At 42.4% G+C, this 25025-nt stretch overlaps 1 protein-coding gene across 7 annotated transcripts in view; it reads left to right on the plus strand.

Moving 5' to 3' along the window:
• Positions 1-25025, plus strand: part of FRMD4A (FERM domain containing 4A) — a 614318-nt gene that overhangs the window by 141478 nt on the left and 447815 nt on the right. The window contains exon 1 of one of the 7 annotated variants that reach the window (XM_072749475.1): positions 13508-13865. The exons of the other annotated variants lie outside the window; for them this stretch is intronic. Within the exon in view, the coding sequence (XP_072605576.1) occupies positions 13833-13865 (33 nt within the window). The 5' untranslated portion in view covers positions 13508-13832. Of the gene's footprint in view, positions 1-13507; positions 13866-25025 lie in introns of those variants that run through there. 7 annotated transcript variants of the gene reach the window in all.

Below are 25025 nucleotides of genomic sequence, written 5' to 3' on the forward strand. Positions count from 1 at the left end.
TAAATATGAAAGCAGAGAATGTATTCTGAAGCTGGAAATACTCATCAGTGTGTTAAATGTCACACATTCTAAAAATATGAGATAGATTTCAACAGCCCTATAGTTAAAGACTGATGATTGGAATTTTGCTTTTATGATGCCATAGCAATTCAGATGGTTCTGAGGTTTCCATAGCAACAGCCTGATGCTACTTTTTGTTCTGTGTAGTCACATGATGCCTGATGCACTGCTGCATAGGAAGCATAGAGAAGCAGTTGGTTGTATTTCCTAATGAGTGACATAGAGACCAGGGGCCTCCACGAAGGACTTCTATTCCTGTTGGTCCTCAGCCTTATAAACAAGAGCCAGCTTATAATAATCTTTTTTCTCCAAGTTGACACTTCTGCTGGGGGTCAGCTTTGCCTTGATGAGCCGCTGCTCTATGTCAACAGTATTATTGTTCCACGAATTGCATATCCATCTGGATAAAATTCCCTTAAGCGGATGACCCCTTCTACTTGTGCCACCCAATTGTCTTAGAAGTTGCCACCAATATATGATTGGTGGTCATTAGCCATGAACAGTGCACCATTTTCAGCCTATGACGAGCAGCAGACTAGCCTGTGAGAGCCAGAGCATACTATTGTGTCATGAAAGATTAGGCGAGTCACTCTAATGACTTGTACCTCGTTTTTACCATCTATTAAAAGGGAGTAATGACCAGAGTGATGACCCTTTTCTTACTCAAAGGGTAATATCTATAAAACATTTAGACAAGTTTTGTCAAAAATGTTTGGAAGCTGTTGTACATATCCAGAGAATCCCAGCTGCCTTAGGTTTATGTATGAGAAGTATCAAGGGGTACTTGGCTTAACTTAGACTCAAGGAGAGCACCATGAAGCTTGCAAGCACAAGTAAGACAGAAATCTCTCCTGAGCTCTCATTAAATTGGTAGGTGTTTTCTTACTGAGGCAGACTTAGGTTCCCAATGCTTTCACCATCACACTCATTAGTGAGCATCAGGTTGAGTTAAGAACCACCTAAACTAACCTTGACATTAGCTGTTTTTCAGTGGGAGTCAGAAGTTTATGGGTTCTAGTCCCAAATGATGACAGTAACATTTGTTATCCTGGCTGAATCAATTCACTCTTTTATATTATTTTTTCTTTATATGAGAGGATGTTTATTAAAGAGCAAAAAAATGGAACCTTGTGTAAGAAGGTAGTCAATAAATAGTTGTTCACCTTCCTCTTCTTATCCCTTTCTTCATTTGAAATTCTTCCATTTCTGGAATTTTGCTGTGTGGGAGTTAAAAGGTAACCCAGTGATGTAAGATGTAAGCATGTTTGGAGCTAAGGACCACATTCTGGCGATGCTACAGTATCATCATCAGGTATTAAGCTCTTACTGTCTACAGGACACTGTACATAGTGACAGAAATGCAGAAATGCATAGTGACAGCCTGTCTTGAGGGTTACTATAGAGTTGAAGGTTACAAGATAACACCAAAGGTAACCTAAACTAGATACCCAATAGACATTACAGAGAAGAAGTGGGCGGGGTTGCTGAGGAGAAGCTTCCTGCAGGGAGAGGAGTGGATGTGGATTTTGAAGGGAGCACTTAATTTTTATGAAGTAATAGGATGCCTGGGTGGCTCAGTGGTTGGGTGTCTCCCTTTGGCCCAGGGCATGATCCTGGAGACCCAAGATCGAGTCCCACATCGGGCTCCCTGGATAGAGCCTGCTCCTCTCTCTGCTTGTGTCTCTGCTTCTCTATATATCTCTCTGATGAACAAATAAATAGAAAAAATATTTATGAAGTACTTATGATATTATGGGCAGTGGGCCCTTTGCTTGATCTTATTGAGTAAGGGGGAGATTCTTGATAAGGGAGTAAAAGTGAGAAGGTGGGAATGGTGGCCTCCAAGTGGGAATGATCAAATGAGTTTGGCAGGAGGAGAGGTAAATAGGAGAAAGGATGTCAGATGATTCTGAAAGCCAAATTAAGGAGTTTGGACTTTACTTTTGTATACTAGGGGGCTATTGTACATTTCTTAGTAGAGAATGCTGTGTGCCCAACTGTACAATTTAAGAAAGAAACACTGGTGAAAGCAACCAAAAGACCACTGACAGTCCAGGCCTTAGGCTGTGGGACCTTGGCACAGAAGGGGAGGCAGAAGGCAAGAAAGTGGATAAAGCTGGCCAGAAGAATTGTGACTGTTGATGACAGCATTTGTAAAGTCTGAAGAGGGAGCTCATTTGGGAGAAAGAAGGTGTAATTTGAGTTTGAGATGTATAAAATTGGAAGGGACTACAAACATGTGGGGGTATCCTAGAAAGTATTAGACACAAGAAATCACATTATGGGAAACACACCTCACCTTCCTCATGGGCAACTGGGGAGCCCATAGCCGTACAGCGCATGTAGAGAGATTGGCCACCATGGAAACTACCTTCTGCCTCCTTACAGGGTCAGAATCACACCTGGCTTTCATTTTCTGGCCAGTGCCCTAGGGGAGCGTGAGTCATATGTTTTACTTAGTTCCATCTTTCTTTGTTTTATCTTACTTTTTCTCTAGCAAACTATGGACTCAAATAAAAGCCAAATTGTCTATTGCTAAAACCCAAATATGTCATTCAGCAAGTGTTCCTTGACTATTTCCCAGGGCCGGGCCCAAGTCCTATCCATCACTTCTGCCCACTACGCCTGGCTGGCCTTTTCCCTACGTGCACCGACTATGAGAGGAGGGATGGTTGGATACAGGTCAAAGCAATGTCCATGGAGAGTTTCTAAATCATTGCATCAACATTTATAAGCTCAGCTAAAAAAAAAAAATGCCTTTATGTACAAAAGACATATAATAGTATATTGGTGAAAAAGAACATTGGATTCTTTCGGAGGACTTGTGTAATCTTAGGAGATTCACTGACCTCCCTGGGACTCAATTTACTTATCTGGAAAATAGACTTGATATAGACTTCCACTCTAACATCCTATGCTTTTATAGCATGGAGTTAAGCTTATAATGCCTTTGAGAGGTAGCATATTATATTTATAGAATATAAGCTGTTTCTTTATTGTAAATTATTCTTTGAGAGCAAAACTTATATCCAGGGCCACCTCGACCAGTTGAAAGGCCACCGCCCCATTTCTGAATCCTCTGGCCCCAAATCCTATACTCAACTCGACAGTTGCAGCCTCAGAGGCTGAGTAACCCTCTCCTCTCGTAGGAGGCGATGAAGATAATTAAGAAGGAAGAAGATGTGCAGTCTATTCCTGTGGGTCACACGGGGGTGACACTGAATAAAAGAGCAGCAGGGTTTTCAGACCATCGTGTTTCCTTTACCTGATCACGTGGGTCCCAGCCCACACCCCTACATAGCCTATCATTCCAGTGACCGTGATTCTGTGTGGCCAGTCCTCTGGGTCCACTCCTGTCATCACCAGTGACCCAGGTAACTCCACTCTGGCTTTACTTTCACCTGCTGCTGCTTTGTAGCCATTGCTAAGGCTCTCTGTGCCTCAGTGCTGTTACCAGTCTGACTCACCCTGTGGCAGAACCTGGCCACTACTGCTTCTGCTGAGTCTAGCTCAGCTCAGCTCACGCCTTCCAAGACTAGTCTGGATGACACTTCCCTGTTGTTTTGACTAGTACCACCTTTCTCTACCGTTGCCACCATCATCTCCCTCTAGAACTGCTGTAGATGCCACTCCCCTATGCCTTGCTGTAATGTGACCACCAGAGATACTCCACATGGCTGCTAACTCCTGCTGCTGCCACTCGTATTCAGGTCCGGTTCGGGTTCCTACCCTGCCACCCTGGCCACCCTGTCATCTCTCTGGCAAGAGCATTACAAATATGTGCTTGCACATCAATGCCATGGCTACTACTATCAGCCTCACCTATAATGCTAACTGCTATCCTCAGTTTCTTACCCATGGGTGATATTCCTTCTCCCTACATTGAGCCTTTTTTTTTTTTTCTTGCCACAATAAGCCTATGAGGTTTTAGTGATCTAGTTCTGCTTTGGTGGACTTATCCTAAGTCCTCAAGAGGATTGGGAAGACTGCACACGGTGGCAGGACTTGCCAGGAATTTGGAATCTGCCTCTGTTGCAATATTCTGATCTTCAGTACCTCTCCTTTCACTTAGGGTGGTACCTCTTTCCCCAAGAACACCCTACAGATGTTGTTAAGTCACAAATATCTCTCATGCGGATGTCTAGGACTAAATGAGAAGAATCCATCTCTAAAACTCTTTGAGCGTCTCCAGGAAGCAAGGGCCTTGCATAAATGACATCTTCTAGGCTTCTTAAAGCAGACATGCAGATTAGACCACACAGTGGCTCTGGGTTACACCATAACATACACATACTAGGAAAAGGTGGATGGAATGTTCTTTCTGAGCTATATGCCTAGGAAAACCCTGTCCAGACACAGACTCTGGCAAAGGAAGGTCAGTGTGCAATGGCCCCAGGTTAGTTTAACATAGAAAAAGTAAGTGAAATTCAGGTCCAGCGACCCAGATTCAAAGCATTCCTCTCTCCTGGGCATTGTTTTCTTTCATTCCAAGCTCTCTGGTTATGTAACTATCTAAACATATTCAGACATGAAAGGGAGACACCCAACACTACTTTAGTGGTCATGTTTGTTTATGCTCTATTGTGCCCACAGAGTTGCATCCTGGCCATCCGTGCATGAGGCTACAGCTAGGAAATCCAGCATTTCCTTTCAAAAAAAAAAAAGAAATGTGGCTCTGTTCCCCAAACTTCTCTCCTTTCAAGTCTGACACATAGCCTGTGTGCCACATATCTGAGCTTCTTTGGAAAGAAGCTTCAGGAGATGTTTATTTCATTGAGAGGTAAAAAAGAAGTTGTGTCTTGCTGAGTCTGGGCATGTGCTTCTGTGAATATTTAGAGTGCCCCTTGGGAGATGGGCGCGGTGCCTTGCACAGAGAACTCCAATCTTTGTCAAGCAAATAAATTCACTTAAATTGGAAAGAAAATACCATTTTTTGCAGGAAGGTTTTGGAACATTTGAGATTTTCCCATTTTACATTTAATAGACTAGAGAGTTGGCCATGAGAAGTAGGAAGACTATCAAGATCATTCAGTAAGCTAGATAGAGAAAATGAGTTCAGATAGAAGAGTTTTGATGATTTGGTCCATTTCCTTTCCCCTGACTATGGCTGGGTGATCATTCATGACCATGCTCAGAAACCATAGCAAAGTTTTCAAGTAAAATCTTTTTTTCTGCAGCTGTGTTCCATACCTCATCATTTCTCTTGGTTCCTGTGTGATTAATTGCCATTACGTTTACGTCAATACTGTTCACATTCAACATTTGGTTTCTTAGGTTCAGGCAGAGTTCTGAATCAGAAAAATCGTGTTTTGTTAGAATTGAGGCAGCAATATTCCTCATGTCTGATTGATCCAAATGCCAATGACTTTGTGACCTAAGGCACTGGTGGCTCTTTGTCCATTTGTGAAAAAACACAGTTTCATTTCTAAAGCACATACTTAGATATCAAGGATAAGATATAGTTTGCAAAACAGTGTGTTGCTAGGTTTTTGGATAAAAGAGGCCCATCAATATCTATCAATAACTTCATGATTTTGACACAGTAAGAAATTGAGTCAAGCAATTTTTTTCCTTTGTGCCTCAGGTCAGAACTAGCCAATGAAATTTTAGATGCAGGATTGATTTGAAAAACTCCCAGAGCTATGAAAATAATGCACATTGAGGCACGTTTGTTGTTTGAAAGGTCACATTCCCAACATAATTCCACTATTAAGTAATCCCCCTACTGTTAATTAAAGAGACAAGCAAGTGCTGCTCAGGTATGCACACTCCAACTTGTATTATTAAATAACCTAAAAGAATGAGAATTCAAAATAGAAAAGAATTTCCTGCAGAAGTTTAATAAATTAATATGCAACTTTTCATAAGAACACTGACAGTATAAAGTGAACTGTACCTATTATTTGTGCATGGTGTGTAGACTTTTTCAAATAAGGAAAGGTGTAAATTAAGTTTTAAATTAAGAAAAATCGCATCTGAGGTCACATAACCTGGAGATCATTCTCAGCACTCTGCCTGCCTCAGTGTTCTTACCTCTGTCTTCAAACCTCATGTTACTTTCTGCCTCTAGATTGCCTTTACCTGTGTTTCTCTCTGCCTGAAATCCACTCTTCAGTCCCACATTTCTCCATGCACATCCTAACATCTTAACTGCCCTAAACCCCAACATAGTGACTTCCTCCCTCAAGAAAGCTTTAATCCACAATGCCAAGTGAATAAGTACTTCCTTTCACCTTTGGTTCCACTTTAGTCATCCAACTCTGTGTTAGTTCTCTCTCCCCAAATTGTTTAGGGGATTTTCATCTCCAGTCCTTGGAATTCTCTAAGAGCCACAGCCTGCTTTCATTACTTTGGTAACCTCAAAGCAGAGCCTCTGCCTGGGCCTGACATACAGTAGGTTCTTTCTATAGGTTGAATGTCTATGTCCCCCGAAAATTTGTATTTTGAAACCTGATCCTCTGTGTGATGGTATTAAGAGATGGGCCTTTGAGAGGTGTTTAGGTCATAAGGGTGGAGCCCACATGATGGGATTAGTGTCCTTAAAAAAGAGGCCCCAAAGAGCTCCCTTACCCCTTCCACCCCGTAAGAACACAGGGAGAAGGGAGCTGTCTATGGACCTGAAAGTAGATCTTCACCAGACACTGAATCTCTTGGCACCTTGATCTTGGGCTTTCAAGCCTTCAAAACTATGAGAAATAAGTATCTGTTGTTTATAAGCCACCCAGTGTATGGTATTTCTGTTATAGCAGCCTGAATGGACTGAGACATTTCTTAACACATATATGTGGCTTCTAAGAACCCCACAGCATCCTGGTGCCAAACTGAGATGAGCTCACTGGTTAATGATGTGCTTTGGGGATGTAAGATTCAGGGGGTGGGGGGGTGGAAGGGTCTCTTTCACCACCCCACCACCACCACCCCCCACCACGCCCCCACATCCCCAACCCCCCCCCCCCCCCCCCCCCCGGCCTCCCTGCCAGATGGCAGGAGGGGCCCATTAGAGAGAAAAGTTCTTGATCTGTTTGCACAGCTTGAGAGTTCCAAGAAGTCTCAGAAGCAGAAATACTTGGACTCCTGTCTCTGTTGATCACTGTCATTTTTGTCTCATCCAAGTGCAGGTTTTGATAACCAATTGCAGGCCAGCTTTTGAAAGTGACTTGTCTGAAGTGTGACCTTCCTGAACATTTTAAGGGAGATATTAAAAAATATTTCCCCTTCATAATACCCTTCAGCACCTTACTGCCTTATTTGGAGCTTTGAAGTAAGTACCATAACAGAAACAGGACGCCTTAAAATTGCTAACTGAATGCCCTCTTTGAGGGGAGGTGGGTGGAGAGGATTAGAGGAGCATCCAAGTGCTTCCTGCTCTATGGGGATTGGAAGGAAGGAAAGTGCCAGCAGCTTCCTCAGCACTTCCACCTGGATGCTCCTCTCAGCTTTTTCCTTATCTCTGCTCCCAGAGGTCTTCTAAGCAAACATTTGTGTAATGATCTGAGGCCAGGGCAGCTGTTGGTTGCTTCCCTCTTAACAAAAGCACTTAAACCAAAATCCTTAAAGAAAAGAAAGAAATGTAAATATCTCTTTTCAAACACTTCTCAAAGTAATGTCACTCTGTTCCTTATACTTTTTCATAAAACACAGGGGTAGGTAGAGACCCATTTCCAGCTCAAGCGTGCACAATGATACAAAAAAGCAGTTTTATTCTTCCCACTGTATGGTTCTTTTTCAGAAAGGCAAGAGCTGCTGAAGGAAGTCTCCTAGGGCTAGAATCCAATTAACTGCTGTACTGATTGCTGATAACTTTAGGCAATCACTGTTCTTTAGAAATTGGGACAGAGAATCTTCTGAAAGATCATAAAGACAAGATGACTGATCAACCAAGACACAGAACCTAACACTGCTCTTTCCCCTACTCTTCCACAGTTTTCAAATGAAAATAAGGGAGGAAGAAACAGGGAATAATATGCTGTAGGTCTTACATTTGGTGTTTCATAACATGAAAGTGCTAGTCTGTGTGTCTAGAAGTTCAGATTCTGATCCAGAGCTCTGGAAAATACTTGAATAATCATGAAGTATTTCCATCACTCTACATGACTTGTTCTCAGAGCTGTAGAAAACTAGGAAAAACTTGACATCTTTGAAGTTCTAAATCCTGCACGTAGAGTTTTGGTTTCCGTGTAATCCTACTGTTTAGGATTAGTTACTGTATACAGTAGCTGCATAATAAACATAGTGCCTGGTACCATGCTGTGGTAGACCTTGGGTGTTTACAAGTTTGCAGAGTTTCACTGATGTATATTGGGCTCAGCTGATGTTGACAGAGCTTGCTCAGAAGTCTGTAGGTTGGATCTTCTCTCATCTTCCTCCTGGGATCAGCAGACTAGCTGGGCTGTGTCCTACTGGGGACATTTTTAACCTTCTGCTGGTACCATATTTGTTAACATCCATTTCATCAGCCAAGAGAAGTCACATAGCCATACCCAGCAAAAGTGAGAGAGTGTGACCAAGTCTGAGTAGCAAATGGCCTGGATAACAGCATGGGTAAAAAACTGAGACTAATCTACCACAACACTTAATTCTCTCAATCTCAGATTTCCCAGCTTTTAAATGGTAATAATAATAATAATATATCTTTGAGGGACACCTGGGTGGCTCAGTCGGTTAAGTGTCTGACTCCTGATTTTGGCTCAGGTCATGATCTCGGGGTCATGGGGTCGAGCCTTGCATTGGGTTCTGTCCTGGGGCATGGATCCTACTTGAGGTTCTCTCTCTCTCCCTCTCTTTCTGCCCTTCTCCACTAAAACAATAATATACCTTTGAAAATGAAATGAGATGGCACTTTGAAGTACTTAGCTCAAGGCTGGAACAAAGTTAGGTGTTCAGTAAATGTTACTTTCTTCCTATTCACCTCCCTACCCTCACAAAATGGAAATTAATACCTGCTACACCTAACAGGATTGTTATGAGGTTTTAAAAAGATAACACATATGAGAGCCCTTTGAAAGAATATCAGTGACAATGTAATTTGTTTTGTAATAATTTATAGAATGCTTATCAATACACAGATACAAAAAATTCAAGCATTGGGAAATTGGATCACAATTTTGATTGAATGCTTTAGTTTAGCACATAGTAAGCGAAAATGTTCTCTGTGATATGTTTTGATAGTTACATTATAAAGGAAAACAAATATGTATGGCCTAGGATGAGGGACAAAGGCAGGGGAAATGGAGGAGAGGTGGAGATTTATTGCCTTAGATAAGTAACTCCCTTAGTGTTGCCCAAGATACCTGGAATCAAACCAGGAATAAGGTCTTTTCTGTCCTTTATCACCCCAAAACCTAAGTCTTAATGAGGATGTTTCCCAATAGGAAATAAAGAGTGATGAGTCACAGAGGAAAAGACCTAAGTGGTTGTCGGGTCACAATCCTTTTACCTTAATGAATCGAAAACCGTTTATGAAGCAAGGCAACCCAATCCTCAGATAATGAACCTTAATTGTGCAACTGGCTGTGGTCCCCAGAGACTACATGGGGCCTAAAGAAATTAACCTTGAGGATGATGAGATGTGAGGAAGAAAGGGTCAGTGTTTCCAGGCAAGAGAGATGGGAAATCTGAGCCTCTGACCATGCCCTATCTAATGGCCTTTATGACAATTCCAAATGCTCCTGGTCTAGAGAGGTTTATTATGAAGTTCATCCATTCATTCTTCTTCTTCTTTTTTTTTTTTAACATCAAAATGGGGAAGAAGAATGGCTCAAAGGACAAGGGGATTTGCTAAGAGAGGTTGCTTGGTAAAGGGCCATTCCCTCTGTAGGCCAGAAGCCCCCACCACACAGTGGAAATGTGCTGAGTTGGATTGCAGCTAAGACTCCCTTCCCCCGTGGTGCAAACTTAATTGATATTTCACCAGTTTCTATATATTTGATATTCATTGACTTTTTCTTCCAAGGCTGAGTTAATCCCAGATTGTAAATCCTGCCCTTTGTGAAGCTGAAGGGACTCTCTTGAAACATGAAGTTGCAAGCAGAGAGCACCCCAATATAAAGAAATTCGGTATGTAGAAATGTGAATGAGTGTTCCCAGTTCTGAAAATTTTGGCAACATAGATCATTCTCAACAGTGTTAGAACGCCTAATGATCTGATAATTATTGTTCACTGACATAATGCATCTGTTGAGTAGGTTAGAGTATTTCCTAAGCCCACCCACCACTATCACCTCCCCTCCTGCCCTCTTCCATCACTAAATAAATCTAACTACTTTAGCTGTAAAAGATGGAATGATCAGTAGTTAAAGGACCTGGAAATGATAATAATAACTAGCATGTTCCCATTTTATAAATAACTGTTTAAATAACACAAGACTTATGTTTGATAAGTGTCTTACATAGATAAGAGATAGATGGTCAATGCACATGGGTGAATGAGGTACCATAAGTGAACGAGGTACCAAATGTTAACATAATGGTCTAAAATAATACTTTCAAATGCTTTGTTTGAAGTCCCTGACTAATAAAGATCAGGTCATTAAATATGCATTTAACTCTTTATATGTTGGTGGAAGAGGTGAGAAGAAAAGGGTGTTCTCACTAGTAGTGGCCACACTGAGCTAAATGTAGGTCCATTGTGTGCAAATTAGCCAAATCTTCTGCAAAATAGCAATAAGGATGGTATCTCCCTCATAGGAGGGACCTAATCCCTGAAAATCTCCTAGTGCATGCCTCGTACAAGGTAAGTGTTTAACAACTGTTGTCAAAAAAAAAAAACAACAACTGTTGTCATCTTCATCTTTATCATCACTATCAGCATAATTTCAAGATCCTAATATGGTTCTGGGTCCTGTTGATTCCCAGGGGTTTGGTTTAGTCAGAGGTCTCACAGACCACTATAAAAACATGGTGAAAACATGACTCTGGAGGCTAAGTAGACTGGAATTGAAACAACCAGAAAAGTTACACTTTCCTTATGTGGTATGAAGATATAGGATATTCAAAATTCTTTGCTAAAGGCTCTTCCTCTAGCTCAGGAAGGCGGTTCTAGTTCTAGGAACTATGTTTGGAATTCATCAGAAACCAAATGGTCTTAAACCTGTCTAATTTTTTTTTAACCGACACCATCCCACTCTGTTATACCACTATAACTAAAATTCAGGGTCAGAGTGACAAGAGGCAGAGGGTGGTCTGTTGTGCCAAAGACAAAAAAAGAGCAAGGAGAAAACTCTAGAGGAGTGATCCTGATTGGTAATTTTGGTGAGAATGTCTCTGGGATTAGGAAGGGACAAAGACTAGAACAGAATGGCCCAGGGAAGAGTTGCCAAAAGTAAAAAGCAAATAACAGCTATACCTTGCTCAAATCAGGAATAGTCCAACAAGATGAAAGCTGAACATGGCACTTGGGATGAGTGATGTCTCCACAGTTGCCAGGGTAGCAAGCCTGTCTAAATGTCCAGGGCTAGTAAGTGGGGCAGAAGAGGATTGATACCTTGAAAACACAAGATGATTTCCTTCCCTACCCCCAAAATAAATATCCTTTGAAAGGATAGAGGGAGGGCTGAGCAAGAGAAGAGAAAGTAAAATTAAAGACGGAGGTCAAGAAATGGGATTCTCGTGAATAAATTAGTTTTTAATCACCTCAGAGAAAGTTAATAATGGATACCCACTTAGGGGAAGGGTCAAAAGAGAGCAAAGCTATAGTAGAAGGGAAATCTCTTGGTAGGGTTTACAGCCCTGTAGAGAAACACAATAACAAGGGTAGAGGTTGAAATAAAAAATGAGATGACAGATGGAAGAGCTTGATGAATTGGTTAAATTCTGTAGCAGGTCTAAGGGCATGGGAACAAAGGCTTTCTCTATTCTCCACTGTGTCACCTGAAACTGAAATGTCCTGGCACACTTAGGAGGTGCATCATATCTATTTAGTGAATGACTGGATAAAGAAAAGAAACAATTGCGGGACCCCCAAACACTAGGACACTGAATAAGAAAATGTAATGGTTAAGCTGGTAATGAGGTCCAGAGGCCCCCCAGAAATGGCAGAGACCTTTTACATAAGGGCAGAGTGTTGCACTCAATATGTCGGAGCCATTGAGAATTTGTCAGCGTGTTAAGAGTCTGGTCAAAGGAGGTAAGCAGCTGGTAAAGTGAGGATGAGATTGCAGACACGCACCTAAGGTATAGGAGAAAAAAGTTAAGAACCGAAAACTAGGAACTAGCCAAGGAGATGAATCAGGGTAATGTAGTTGGTGTAGAATCGGAAGTTCTTTAGAATGCAGTTGTATGAACTAGAGAAAGCTTGAGTTAACCAAGGGTTAAGAATTGGGCCATCCTGTGACATCATCTGGAGGACAGGTGTAGATTGCCCACCTTGAAGAGGTCTTGGGAGTCAGGCGTAAATGGAGCAGATAGAGAGGGACAAGTTCCATGCAAGGATCCGGGGACACAGGATGTCAGCCTTAAATATCGTTGATGAATTCGCATATTGTGTGTGTGTCATGTATATAATGTTGAACACCTTTGTAATGGAATAGATGTTCTTAGCTACAGGACTCACCAGCTGAAGTAGGGATATTGAATTATTTCCACATAGAGAATTCCTCAAGCATAAGAAAGTTCCATAAAATCTTTTCTTTTGGAGTCCCTGGGTGGTGCAGTGGTTTAGCGCCTGCCTTTGGCCCAGGGCACGACCCTGGAGACCAGGGATCGAATCCCACGTCGCGCTCCCGGTGCATGGAGCCTGCTTCTCCTTCTGCCTATGTCTCTGCCTCTCTCTCTCTCTCTGTGTGTGTGACTATCATAAATAAATAAAAAATTTTTTTAAAAATCTTTTCTTTTCTTCTCAACTTCATAATGCCATATGACCCAAGTCTTTGCAATATTTCCTTACTGTCTACTTTTTACAAGTGACCCGCAATGCTGAATGAAATAGTCAATCCTGGTTTATCTGGAGTCCTAGACAGAACACATGCTATTTTATGCTCAGCTGTTAGGAACTGAGCCTATAAATCAGTTTTGAAACTTTTCCTAAGAAAAGACTCTGCTTATGTACTTCTAAACATCTGGTCAGACAGAAATAAAATAAAATCCACTTCACTCTCCAGATGCTGTGTCAACAACTGGGCTAAACAAATGAGTATTTAGATATATCTAAGAGGTGAGATTTCTTTTTCAGTTTTCCCAACACAGACCAGAAAAACAGCTGAGTAATGGTGGCAACTGGAGCCACCGCTCTCGGGGTCCTGTGTCTTAACCGAGCAATGAATGGATCGCTCTAGCAGTGCCTTCAGCAGTCAGCTCCAGAGAGAGCAACTGCACAGCTGAACCCGGGGAGCCGGGGATGCCCCAGCACAGCTCAGCCCGCCTCTCCTCCTTTCCTGGGCGAGCCGCCCCTGTGGTTTGGTTCAGATCACTTTTCTTGGCTCAAATGCGGTACCTAAGACAGGGATCATTTGTCAAGTGAGCACGGTACACGGGGAGCTCTAGGCAGATGATGGAAAGAGAGGGAGGAAAAGGAGGGAGGAGAGAGCTCGGGAGAGAGAGAAGCAGGAGAGGGAAGAGGGCGAGGACGGGAGCGGGCTTCTCCAGGAACAGCGCTTTCCAGGCACTGGAGATTCAAGTTAGACCGGGGGACCGAGGCGGCGCCGCCCGGGCGCGGGCGCGGGCGCGGGGACACGCGGAGGCTCCCCGCGCGGCTCTCTTCCTGCGGGATGCTTAAGGAGAGCCCGCAGACGGGGTAACTCGGAGAGGAGGGGACCTGGCATGAGGATTCCACCAAAATGGAAGGGCTCCTGTCTCCGATGAGGACGAAGGTAAGGAGAGGGGACCTCGATTTCTTTTGATGCGCAGAGCCCGCAGCGGAGGTGCCCCAGCCTCTGTGAACGGGAGGCTCGCTGCGCTTTTGTCTTGTTGCAGAACTAAGGCTGGCGAAGGCAACTGGATCTGCCAGAGAGCAGGCTAGCCTCAAAGGCGGCGCGAGCTGTGCGAGGGGAAAGCGGGGCGGGGTGCGGGGGAGAGAACCATCTGTCAGTGTGGACAATGGGAATCCTAGTAAATGAGTTCTCCTCTCGCTTGATTAGACAGCCATATTTTAGCAGGATTTCCAATCATTCTTCTTGGAGGCTGTTGCAACCCTTGGAGCTGTTCGTTGCAGGAAGTACCTACCGATTTCTCTGGCTGCATCGCTGCTTAGCAGGAGGAGTAACGCGTTGAAAGCAGAGCATGCCCAGCTCCTGCTTGAAATATATCTATCCCTTTCCTCCTCCTCTTCTTCAGAGCGAGAGGGTCAGGGAATCCTCTGTGGAAAGTAGGTTAATGCATTCTGGAAACCAGGGTGTTCTCAGAGAGATCCCAGACCTGGAGAAAAGAGTCCAGAGCGCCAGACTCGCCTGACATCTTGAACTTGGTCCTGAAACATTTAGAGTCGCTCCCAGGGAACTGCTTACAGTCTCCTAGAGGCTCTGGGAACGAACTTGTTCTCCTTGGCTGGAGTTTGCTTTTTCACTTGAGAAAGGGATGACTTGGAGCTGGGGCTTTCCATTAAAAGCTCAGATGATGGGGAGTCTATTTGGTATTTGCTGCATGCACATATGACTCCAAAAGTTCTAAATAATACTAGAAATAGTACTTTCTTTATTTAGAAATTTCCAAAAAAAAAAATCAGGGGGGAATTGCCTCTGTAACTACACACATAGTTAAAGCCAATAGAGTAAGCCTTTGATTTACCTCATCTCTTTGATGCTCTATTCAATGATTCCAACACAAACAGACTCTTTTGTTGAACATTTTTTTCTTGCTAGTTAATGAGCATGACCACAATGTTTTAAGAGACTGTTGGAACTAGGGTCAAAGCATGAAAGTATCCTATCCTTTGGGAGAATTCCTGATCTCCCTGTCTTCTGATAGTCATTCACCGGAAGGATCGCCCCAAGAGATGTTTGTTACCAGAGGTTCTAATTCCAGCTCTTTGGCTGTCTGTCTGTCTGATCTCCTGCGAGATCCCCTCTATGACCTGTTTGCTCTCCCAGAGTATGTAGCTGAAGTCGGGATGCTTGCAGGCAGCAATCTCAATCCAAGGGGCTGTGGAAACAGCAGTTACCAGTTCATCTATCTTATACCACTGCAAAGAAAATGGCAAATGGCACCTTTTATTAACAGGGTGGTGTATGAATGCCTTAGGGGATGGCATTTTAATCTGTTTATTTGGCTAGCTTTTGAAATTGCTGCCTCAGACACGCTATCCTGGTATCATCGTGCACTCTTCGGGCTTCCATCAGATCAGTGGATCTGAGCTCATAACCTTACGAGTACAATTCTCATAGACTTGGAGGGGAGTTCCCTATGCAAATGGATCAGGACCCAGGCGCTGCATAAATCACATGGTGGGCCGATTAAAATGGCATGCTGTAGTAGGGGAGAAATAGATGTCAGGGGGTCAGACCGCTCATATATTATATTTATCATTTAATTCACAGCATGGCTTGTTCCTTAACCATCATACCATTTATTGAACATCAGACCTATGGGAGTTTGGGTTCCACCAAAGCTCAAACATAAAATCTCATAAGAAACAGACTCTCATTCAAACCCTTTAGGTCAAACAGTGTATGTTCTCATTCATTTGGGGAATATAAATAATAGTGAAAGGGAATATAAAGGAAGGGAAAAGAAATGTTGGGAAATATCAGGAAGGGAGACAGAACATAAAGACTCCTAACTCTGGGAAACGAACTAGGGGTGGTGGAAGGGGAGGAGGGCGGGTGTTGGAGGGGAATGGGTGACGGGCACTGAGGCGGACACTTGACGGGATGAGCACTGGGTGTTTTTCTGTATGTTGGTAAATTGAACACCAATAAAAATTAATTTAAAAAAAAAATCAAACCCTTTAGGTCTTAGATTTCAGGGTAAATGTGTGTCAATGTGTGTTGAGTTGCTTCTGTGGATTCTTTAATCTCTTTATTGCTGTTGCTGGAAACTTATATTTTCATATTGAAGATTCAAATTACATTTAATTTGGCCACCTATAGTATAATCAAACTCAGGGAACAGGACCTGATTAAGAAATGAGATCCCATTGGTGAGACTCAGCTTTATTACCTAAATTGCTGTGTCTGTGTTGAAATTACCCAGTGATTTTTAAAAATTTACCCGAAGACTTATATCAGTGACAATGTGTTGTCATTTTTAAACTTTATCCCACATTATGCCTCATTAAGCCTATTCTAGAATATTCTCCTCCTTTAGTAAGGATTCGGCTTGAAGTTTCTGATTTCATGGTCTCATGATGGGTTGGACAAAGAAAGCCTCCTAGAGCTAAATTTTGGTGTGTTATGGTTACTTAATAACTTACTGACAGTTTAAAGCAAGTGTTGAGGTAAATTGGACATCATGCAGTAATTTCATTATGCCATGTAATAGACTTAACCAGTCTAAATCATGGGTGCTTAATGCATTTTTATCTGGGGATTTGCATAATTGGCACATAAATATGCATGAGATTAACTGGAAGTGGCAAAACAGGGTGGGCAAAATGTTCACGAGTGTGAAAATTAAGGCAGTTGCAAAGGGGGCACCTGAGCACACTCTGTCTCCTGGGTGGTGGCCACACTTGATGTACCTAGAGGCAGACAGGGCGGCAGCTGGCCTCCCCATGTCACAGGCAGTGTGTTGTCAGTGATACACGGGCTTAGCACAGCTCTTGGCTCTTGGCTGGATTCACTTGGGCACACTACTTATTCTTTCTTTTATATATAATGCAATCTAGAGAGTCTCTAGGCTGATGGATATACTTCTGACTGGCCTCCTGGCAGGCCAAGACACAGGCCTCAGGATTCTAACCATAACAAATGATGTTTGCAGAGGCAGGGGGAAAGAAAAAGGAAAAAAGAGAGATGCTGATTGAGTCGTTTCTCCTGTGAGGGCAAAGGAAAGAATTTTATAATTAATCATCTTTATGTACTTTTAAAAATGTGTCCTTTTCCGATTCAATTTTTAATCCACCAACCTTTAATTCTCTTTAATCCTCTGTGCATTGCCTCTAGTGAACGAGGCTGGCAAGAACCCGGCCCCCCCCCCCCTCATTTTCAGCTTCTAGTGATTCCTGCTTGCCAATGCCTGCCACAGAATTTGCAGTGAGCACCTGGCTAAGGCCACGTGCAATCAAGACAAGTCTGTACTCTGTATGGAGTGTGTTCTGGATCCACCCCAGCAGCATCAGAAGAGAATGAAAAAGGAAGGGGGAGAAAAAAGAGAAGAGAATAGGAAAGGAGACAGGAGGAGGGAGGGGAGTGGGGGCAGGGAGGGGAAGCTGGCTTGGTTAGTCGTCCATCTTTTTCTCTTTTGGTTTTATTTGGATATAATTGACATTAGGCACTGTCTAAGGCCAAAATATACAAAGCCACATAAGTTTATTTAACATCCACCTCTTCTTACAGTTACAAAAAAAAAGTCTCTTTCCTTGTGATGATCAGAACTTTTAGGATTTACTCTCTTAGCAACTTTCGAATATACCATATGGCTGTGTTAGCTATACTCGCCATGCTGTACCTTCCATCTGCAGGACTTAACTGAATTTATAACTGGAAGTTTGTACCTTTTGACCACCTTCCTCCTATTCCCTCACCCCCATCCTTGCCTCTGGCAACCATAAATCTGATCTCTTTTATTATATTTGGTTTTCTTGTCTGGTTTTCATTTGTTAGATTCCACATCTAAGTGAGATCATGCAGCATTTGTCTTTCTCTGTCTGACTTCTTCCACTTAGCATAATGCCCTTAAGGTCCATCCATGTTGTTGCAAATGCTAGAGTCTTCTTTTTTATAGCTGAATAATATTCTGTTGTATATAAACACAATTTCTTTATCTATTCACCTGTCAATGGACACTTGGGTTGCTTCCATGTCTTAGCTATTGTAAGTAATGCTGCAGTGAATATGGGGGCTCAGATATCTTTGTTAGTGATTTCATTTCCTTCAGATAAGTGCCCAAAAGTGGAATTCCTGGGCTTTTGAGAATTCTATTTTTAATTTTTTGAGGAGCTAGAGATTCATCTTTATATCAGGGTTACACATGTTTGTTTGTTTATTTATTAAATGCTTGCACGGTAAATGGCGAGTGGACCTAAATTAACCTCTCTAAAAAGACTGGAGTATTGAGTTTTCCAAAATTTAACTTGACAATTCAGTAACTATTTTGTGTGCTAGGTAAGCTTTTTTAGTTAGGATAGTGTGATACTATTGTCTTTAATTTCTGTTCTCCATTTACAATTAGCTAACTCCCCAGAGAAGATGCTTATTATCTGTCTGAACCTCCCTTATGTGGCCACAAAGCTGTCATGACTTTCTTTATTGCACTTCAATTACTTTCTCAAAGGAATGACTTCAGATTTGTGGCATAAAGTTGTTTTCTAAAGGCAGTCTTCTGAAAGGATCATCCATTTATGAAAGGGACATTTACAGGGAACTGAAGGCTGAGAGAAGAATGAGCATTTGAAATGAACATCAGAATTGTGTCCTGTGAGTTCAGCTCTTGTGTTTCCATGGTAAGTGCCACACGTGGCTTGAGTTAGTTCAAGAATTATCCTCCTTCACCACACTGCAATTTTGGGAGCACATTAGATACAGTTATAAGGCGCAAAAAATCTAAAATTACAGACAATGTAGATAAGCAAAAGAAAGAATCGAAAGAGTACAGTCAAAGGTTCTCTGGCTCCTTAGGCCAATTATCATAGAGTACATGAAACCCTTACAGTCATTAGAATTATGCTAAATCTGCTTGAAACTTGGCCAGGACTCCATGGAGAGTAGTGCCTGAAATGATCCATTGTGTTCCACCTACTTGATACGTGGATTCTGATAAAACACTGGAGTCCCTTTTAAGGAGCTTTGTGAACTAGGAATCATTAGGGACTAAAGAATGGTAAGCCTGAGCAGGGAAGGCTAAGAAGGGCTTGACAATTACTTTCAAACACATTAAATATCCACAAGATTATTCACCAGCTAATGACAGGCTATCCTTTATCTTAATGGAGGCTTAAATAAGAGGAGACCTGTAGGAGCTGAAGCATGACAGGTTTAGATTGAATTCATCACACTGTTTCTTGACATCAAAATGTTTTCCTGAGAAAGGTTGATATGGTTTCTAATCTGGAGGCCTCTGAGACAGGTAGGGATGATCCACCTTGTGAAACCAGGAGCCTTTAAGACATTCCATGTTTTTATGATGCCATGATTTTTACCATAAAGCCAATAAAACCAGAAATAGGTTTGTTTATGAGGCATGCATCACATTCCTTTACAAAGAGCTACTGTAATGCATTTATTGAACCACTGAACTCAGTTGTGTGCAAACAGGAAACAACTTTATTCATTTTCAGACAACCCCTTTCAAGGCAGATGTGAACTGTGCAGAGGAAGGGAAGGAGCACAAAAAAATGTATTGGGTTAATGTGGAAAGGAGATGTGCAAGGCACCACAGCTTATCCTAACAGACTGCCTGGGCTCAAAAATTTAGCTCTGCCGCTTCCTGGGGTGTTGCTCTCCAGAATCTCAGTTTCGTCATATGTAAATGAATACAATAATAGGACCTATAGGGTGGCTCAGTCAGTTAAGGATCTGTCTCTCGATTTCGACTCAGGTCATGGTCTCAGGGTTGTGGGTTTGGGCCTCTGTGCTCAGCAGAGAGTCTGCTGGAGATTCTCTCCCTCTGCCCCTCCCCCCACTTGCTCTCTCTCTTACTCTCTCTCAATGAGAATTCTTTCTAAAGTAAATAAATAAATCTTAAAAAAAAAATAGGACCTATATCCAAGGTTGCTATAAGAAGTAAATATGTTAATGCCTACAAGGTCTTGGCACATCATAACAAATGTTAGCTCTTACTAGTATGAATGTATGAGCAAATATATAAATGGATATATGTAGAAATACAAGTTTCATAACAAATGTTTGGAATGAGTTGACATTGTCATGAGTACAAGTAGGGAAAGCAGGCAATCTATTTTCAAGATGATGCGGTTAGCTGAGATGCAGAAAGAGTTCCTCCCCCTGCAAGATCCCTGTGAAGTGGGGTCCTCGTGTGGCAAGGTACAACTCAGAGAGCTCAGAATAAAATAGATGTCTCTGTAGCATGAATCAGCTCTCATTATAATAAAGGCTTTCATGACAAGTAATTATGGTAGGTAGGTTGTTTAGAAGGAAGGACTGTAGACTCAGCATAAGCTAAATGGTTCCTCTCTAGGACCTCAAGAAAATCACTTTCCTCCATTGGTCCTTGGTTTTATCATCTCTTAACTGACATCTTAGTAAAACAACAATCTCTTTTGTGCTTGGATCTTGTAAAGTTGAGCACTTATCATCTCATGCGATCTTCACTACCGTAGTTTCAGTCTACCAGGGCGACGAGGACTGGGGACAGGCAGCAACACAGGGAGGTCCCTTCTGGGCCTCCCCAGATGGAATAGTTCTTCTGTTTCCCATGAATTGAGGCCCTTGAAGACTAGGTCTGGGCAAATTCAGGGCACAAGGTTTGCTCCATACCCCAGAAGGAAGATAAAAGAGCCAGGAACAGACCACAAGTGGCAGCTTGGTAACTGTTGGCCTTTCAAAGCCATGGTTGGTTTAAAGCCCTTTCTGTCATGTGCCAACATAAATCCTGTTGGCCCAAAAGATTTTATGAAGTCACTATGGGAGCCGTCTGGATGCCCTGTGGAATGAGAAGGTACATGGGCCACTAGCTTTAGCAGCTGGGCCCTGGATGGCTAGTCCCAGGGGCTAGGAGGCCAAGCTGCATTGGCAGGGGGGAGATATCCAGTTGGTAAAAAGAAGGCAGATGAGAGTCCCTAAGCCACTGACCTCATGCTGTATAATTAAACTGGAATAGGAATGTGGTGGGTAAAGCCTAATGTAACTGAGGGAGGTGAGGGGGTGACGTGAGGATTTCGGAGGATTTCTGATGTATAAAACATTGGAGAGGTGATTCATTTGTGTAATTCTGTCCATGTTCTGGTCAGATCTGTTTGCTACATCCCAAGCAGGGGAGGAAGAGAACTCTGAGCAGCAAAGCTATTGGGGAAAAAAAAAAGTCGTCCAGCCTTTCTTCTGTGTCATTTACTTATTCATCCAGTGAGGATTTATTAAGTGCTCATATCGAGTGTCAGGCAATAAACATTTCCTTCTGTCAACGTTGTACAAACAAAAGAAGGAGTGTTGAAGGGTCCACAAACAAGACAAAGCAACCCAATCGCTTTCCCTTGAAAACAAGTCAGAGTGCACCCTCTAGGAGCAGGAGAAAATGATTTTTCCAAAGGCCACATTCCTTTTCACTAAATGTGATGCTTTTAATACAAGAAGATGATAGCAATTGGGTAAATTAACTTTGCATTGATATTCAAAGGGAATTAAGTTAATGGTAATAACCGAGTGTCTTCAAAGGAATAAAAGTGCCTGAAGGAGGATCCTATTTAGTCTTGGAAGGTTTCCTTTATTTTACACAAAGACCATGAACCTGGACATATTTCCTAAATGAGGAAACCTAAATGTAGTCATTTCTCCCAAGATTTCAAAGTAAAACACTCTATTTAACACCAGGGAAACCAGTTTAGAAAACAGTATAGGAAACTATGAAATTATACAAAGACCAAAGTCCTCACTTCAACAATTAGCTTTGAGAACTAGAATCACCTCAAGCACGTACCTGTGCTTTCTACTATTTCTACTTTCTACTATTATTTAGTCTCTGTACAGATTCTTGGTGGAAGATGAATATTTAGGGTACCTGCATGCACACATGCACACATGGTTGTGTGTGTATCTGTGTGTGTGTGTGTGTGTGTGTGTGTGTGTGTGTGTGTGGCTGTCATTCACTTGCAAAACTGATGCTTCTGAGGTTGATTCCAATGCCACCATATGTGATAGGGACAGAGCAGGATTTAGGTATTACCCTACAAGCTATGAAGGTGGAGTAAATCATGGGGACCTCTGGGGATGGGCATGTCTGTCCTGGGTAGATCGAAAAGATATTAACATTTACTCAAAGTTGCTTTGTTTTCAATTTGGGGATAAATAAGACAAGGAAGCACAGTATGTTCCTGAGCATATGCGTAGTATATGGTGAGCAATGAAGGATATTTAAACTTTCTAACTCAAGGTTGGCCAATGGAAATATAATTCAAACCACAATGGAGCCACATGTAAAATTTTCTGGTAGCCACGTTAAAAAATTAAAAGACACAGGTATAAGTAATTTTAATAATGTATTTTATGTAGCCATATATGTCCATCATGATCATCTCCTCATGTAATCGATATAAAAATTATGAATGAGATATTTTTACGTTCTCTTTGTTTCATACTGTCTTCAAAGTCCAGTGTGCATTTTGTGCTTATAGTACATCTCAGTCCGAACTGGCTACATTTCAAGTGCTTAGTAGACAACACGGTTAGTTGGCTACTGTGTCAGACAGGCCAGCTCTACCTGATTTATTGGTACAAGCAAAGAACCCATAAAGCTGGGATTCGTCTAATACTGGTAAGTTGCAATTGCTCTCCTAATAGCCTCTTTTGACCATGTAGTCTCCCCTCCCAGTGCTTTTCTGTCGTCGGGATTTTGGCACAGCTTGGGACCTCTGGTAGGAGCATATTTGGTCGGATGAATGCCCAGAGAGCTTTGACCTCTGTAGTGAGAGCTGATGATCACACACAAAGAATGAATTAGCTCAGTGTTCCCATTGTGCGGGAGGGACGTAGGGTCAGGTCAGAGGGCACGTGTGGACACAGGGGACACAGAAGGTCCAAGCAGTTCACTTGATTGTTTTCCACACTTTCTTCCCAGTCAATTTAACACTGATCTTGAATTTCTGTCTCCTTCTCTTCCATTCCACGTGTTGTTTCAGATCTTTCTCTATTTTTTAATTGCATTCCAGTGGGTTTTTTTTAAAGCTCATTGCTGCAGATACCAAGGCACTCTGTGTGTAGGTATGCTCAGCTGAGGGAGCATCTCCCTCCATGCTCCCCAGATAAAACTGGGTCCAAGTTCTTGCCTTGCTGACTGGTGTTATGTGAGGCCTCCAGAAAATCTGCCCCTGGGCTATACCACTCTCAGGTTTCATGGATACACACCTAAGTCGTTGTGTTACTTTCGTTGTTGTTGTTTTCATCCCCTCCTGGATATATCCCAGAGACATGTTTGACCCCTTGTTATGCCCCCTGAAGCCGCTACTCTCTGTGTGTGTCCCTTATCTCACTGAGTGACAGACCTCTCTATCCAGGCCCATCCAGAATTTGCACCCCTCTCCTCTTCCCTTACTTTTTATATCTCATCATTTTCCATGTCCACTCTATCTTGTGTGTCTTCCTTCCTCTTCATCCACAGGGTCACAGTGCTGATGTAAGTGGCTATCTTCTGACTGGATCCTTAGGCTCCTAGCTGGGCTTCTGGTCCATTTAATCTAATCATGTAAGTTTTCTTTCCAAATTTTCCTCTAGCTGCTCCCATTGCCTATGGAAAAAAAATTCTACCCTCAGTGTGGCACTCAGGTCCTTTGTGAATAGTCCCTGCCTACTGATTCAGTCTCTGCTGCTACCACCGCCTTCTGGAATGTTATGCTCTAGTATTACTGATGCTTCACTAAATACCCATGGCTTGCCAGGCCTCCGTGCCTTTGACATGCTGAGTCTCATGCCTAGATTCCACTCTTGTTCACCTGGAAATTCCATAGTCCCAGAGTTGACTCAAATGTCACTTCTTCCATAAATCCTTCCTTGATTTGAGGGGCAGGCTATGTCTCTTTTTCTCATGTCTCCACTGCCATGTCCATTACCTCTTGTACACGCATCACACCTGCTACACAGGTCATTCACACAGTGTTCAACAGATGGCTTTTGAAAAGACAAAACCATCATCTAAGGATTAAGCCCTATGGCTTGTCTCAAATAGATGAGAAGTTTGGCTAAATGCAGAGTTAGCTCATTCCTGCTAACTCTGTTATCTGCTTCATGTTCTGTATGTGCCATACCATAGAAAGTAAATATTCACCTATAGATGTGTAAATGCTGATTGCATAGGACCAGGTGGCCTTCATCTCAGGCAGAGTGGCAGGGCTCTCCTGTAGCAGGAGCTATGTGGACACTGGTGTTGACTGGGCTCCAGAATGAAGGGGATGACGATGTCATCTGCTGAGTTCCAGCCACTATAATTGGCACGTGAGTTAGGTGTTTTCATCCCCATTTTATTTTACTTATTTTTATTTTTTATATATTTAAAAAAATTATTTGAGAGTGAGAATGAGAGAGAGAGATCACAAGCAGAGAAGTAGGGCAGAGGGAGAAGCAGACTCCCCACTGAGCAGGGAGTCTAATGTCAGGCTCAATCCCAGGACCTTGAGATCATGACCTGAGCCAAAGGCAGATGTTTGACTAACTGAGCCACCCAGGCTCCCTTCCTCCCCATTTTAGAGCTGAGAAAACTGAGGCTCAATAGAGGTAGCTTTTCCAAGAAAGTTCCACAGCCATTAAAGGTATAGAGCCAGGATCTGAACTCTTGTTTGGCCACAAATCCCACATTTACTCCTTTCACTAATCCAAATGCCTCCCCAATCCATCTTGTGGTTTTTGGTATTCTGATATGATATACAGGTGATAAAGTTCATCAGGAAGAAGAATGAAGGATGAGCCAGATGGCAGTAGGTTTTAGGTTCTCTTTGGATGCAGAGATAAGCAAGGAGCCGTGGAGAAGACTCAAAGACTCTATGCAAGATCCATGTCCCATAGTGCTGGAACAATTGCTGTAAGCCCCCTTATGAGATTAGTCTGAAGTATGGCACCTCTTTTAAGAACCATAGGGGAGTGTTTTTCAACTTGGTTTTAGATTTTGTTTAGACCTTTGCTATAACTTTCAGACCTTGAACACCAAGGCTCCCAAAGGTAGCAAGTTCTATCAGTGAAAATATATGTGTTCCTTTGCTCTTGGGAGCTTTTTCT

Source organism: Vulpes vulpes, chromosome 2 (genome assembly GCF_048418805.1).
Source record: "Vulpes vulpes isolate BD-2025 chromosome 2, VulVul3, whole genome shotgun sequence".
Taxonomy (NCBI): Eukaryota; Metazoa; Chordata; class Mammalia; order Carnivora; family Canidae; genus Vulpes; species Vulpes vulpes.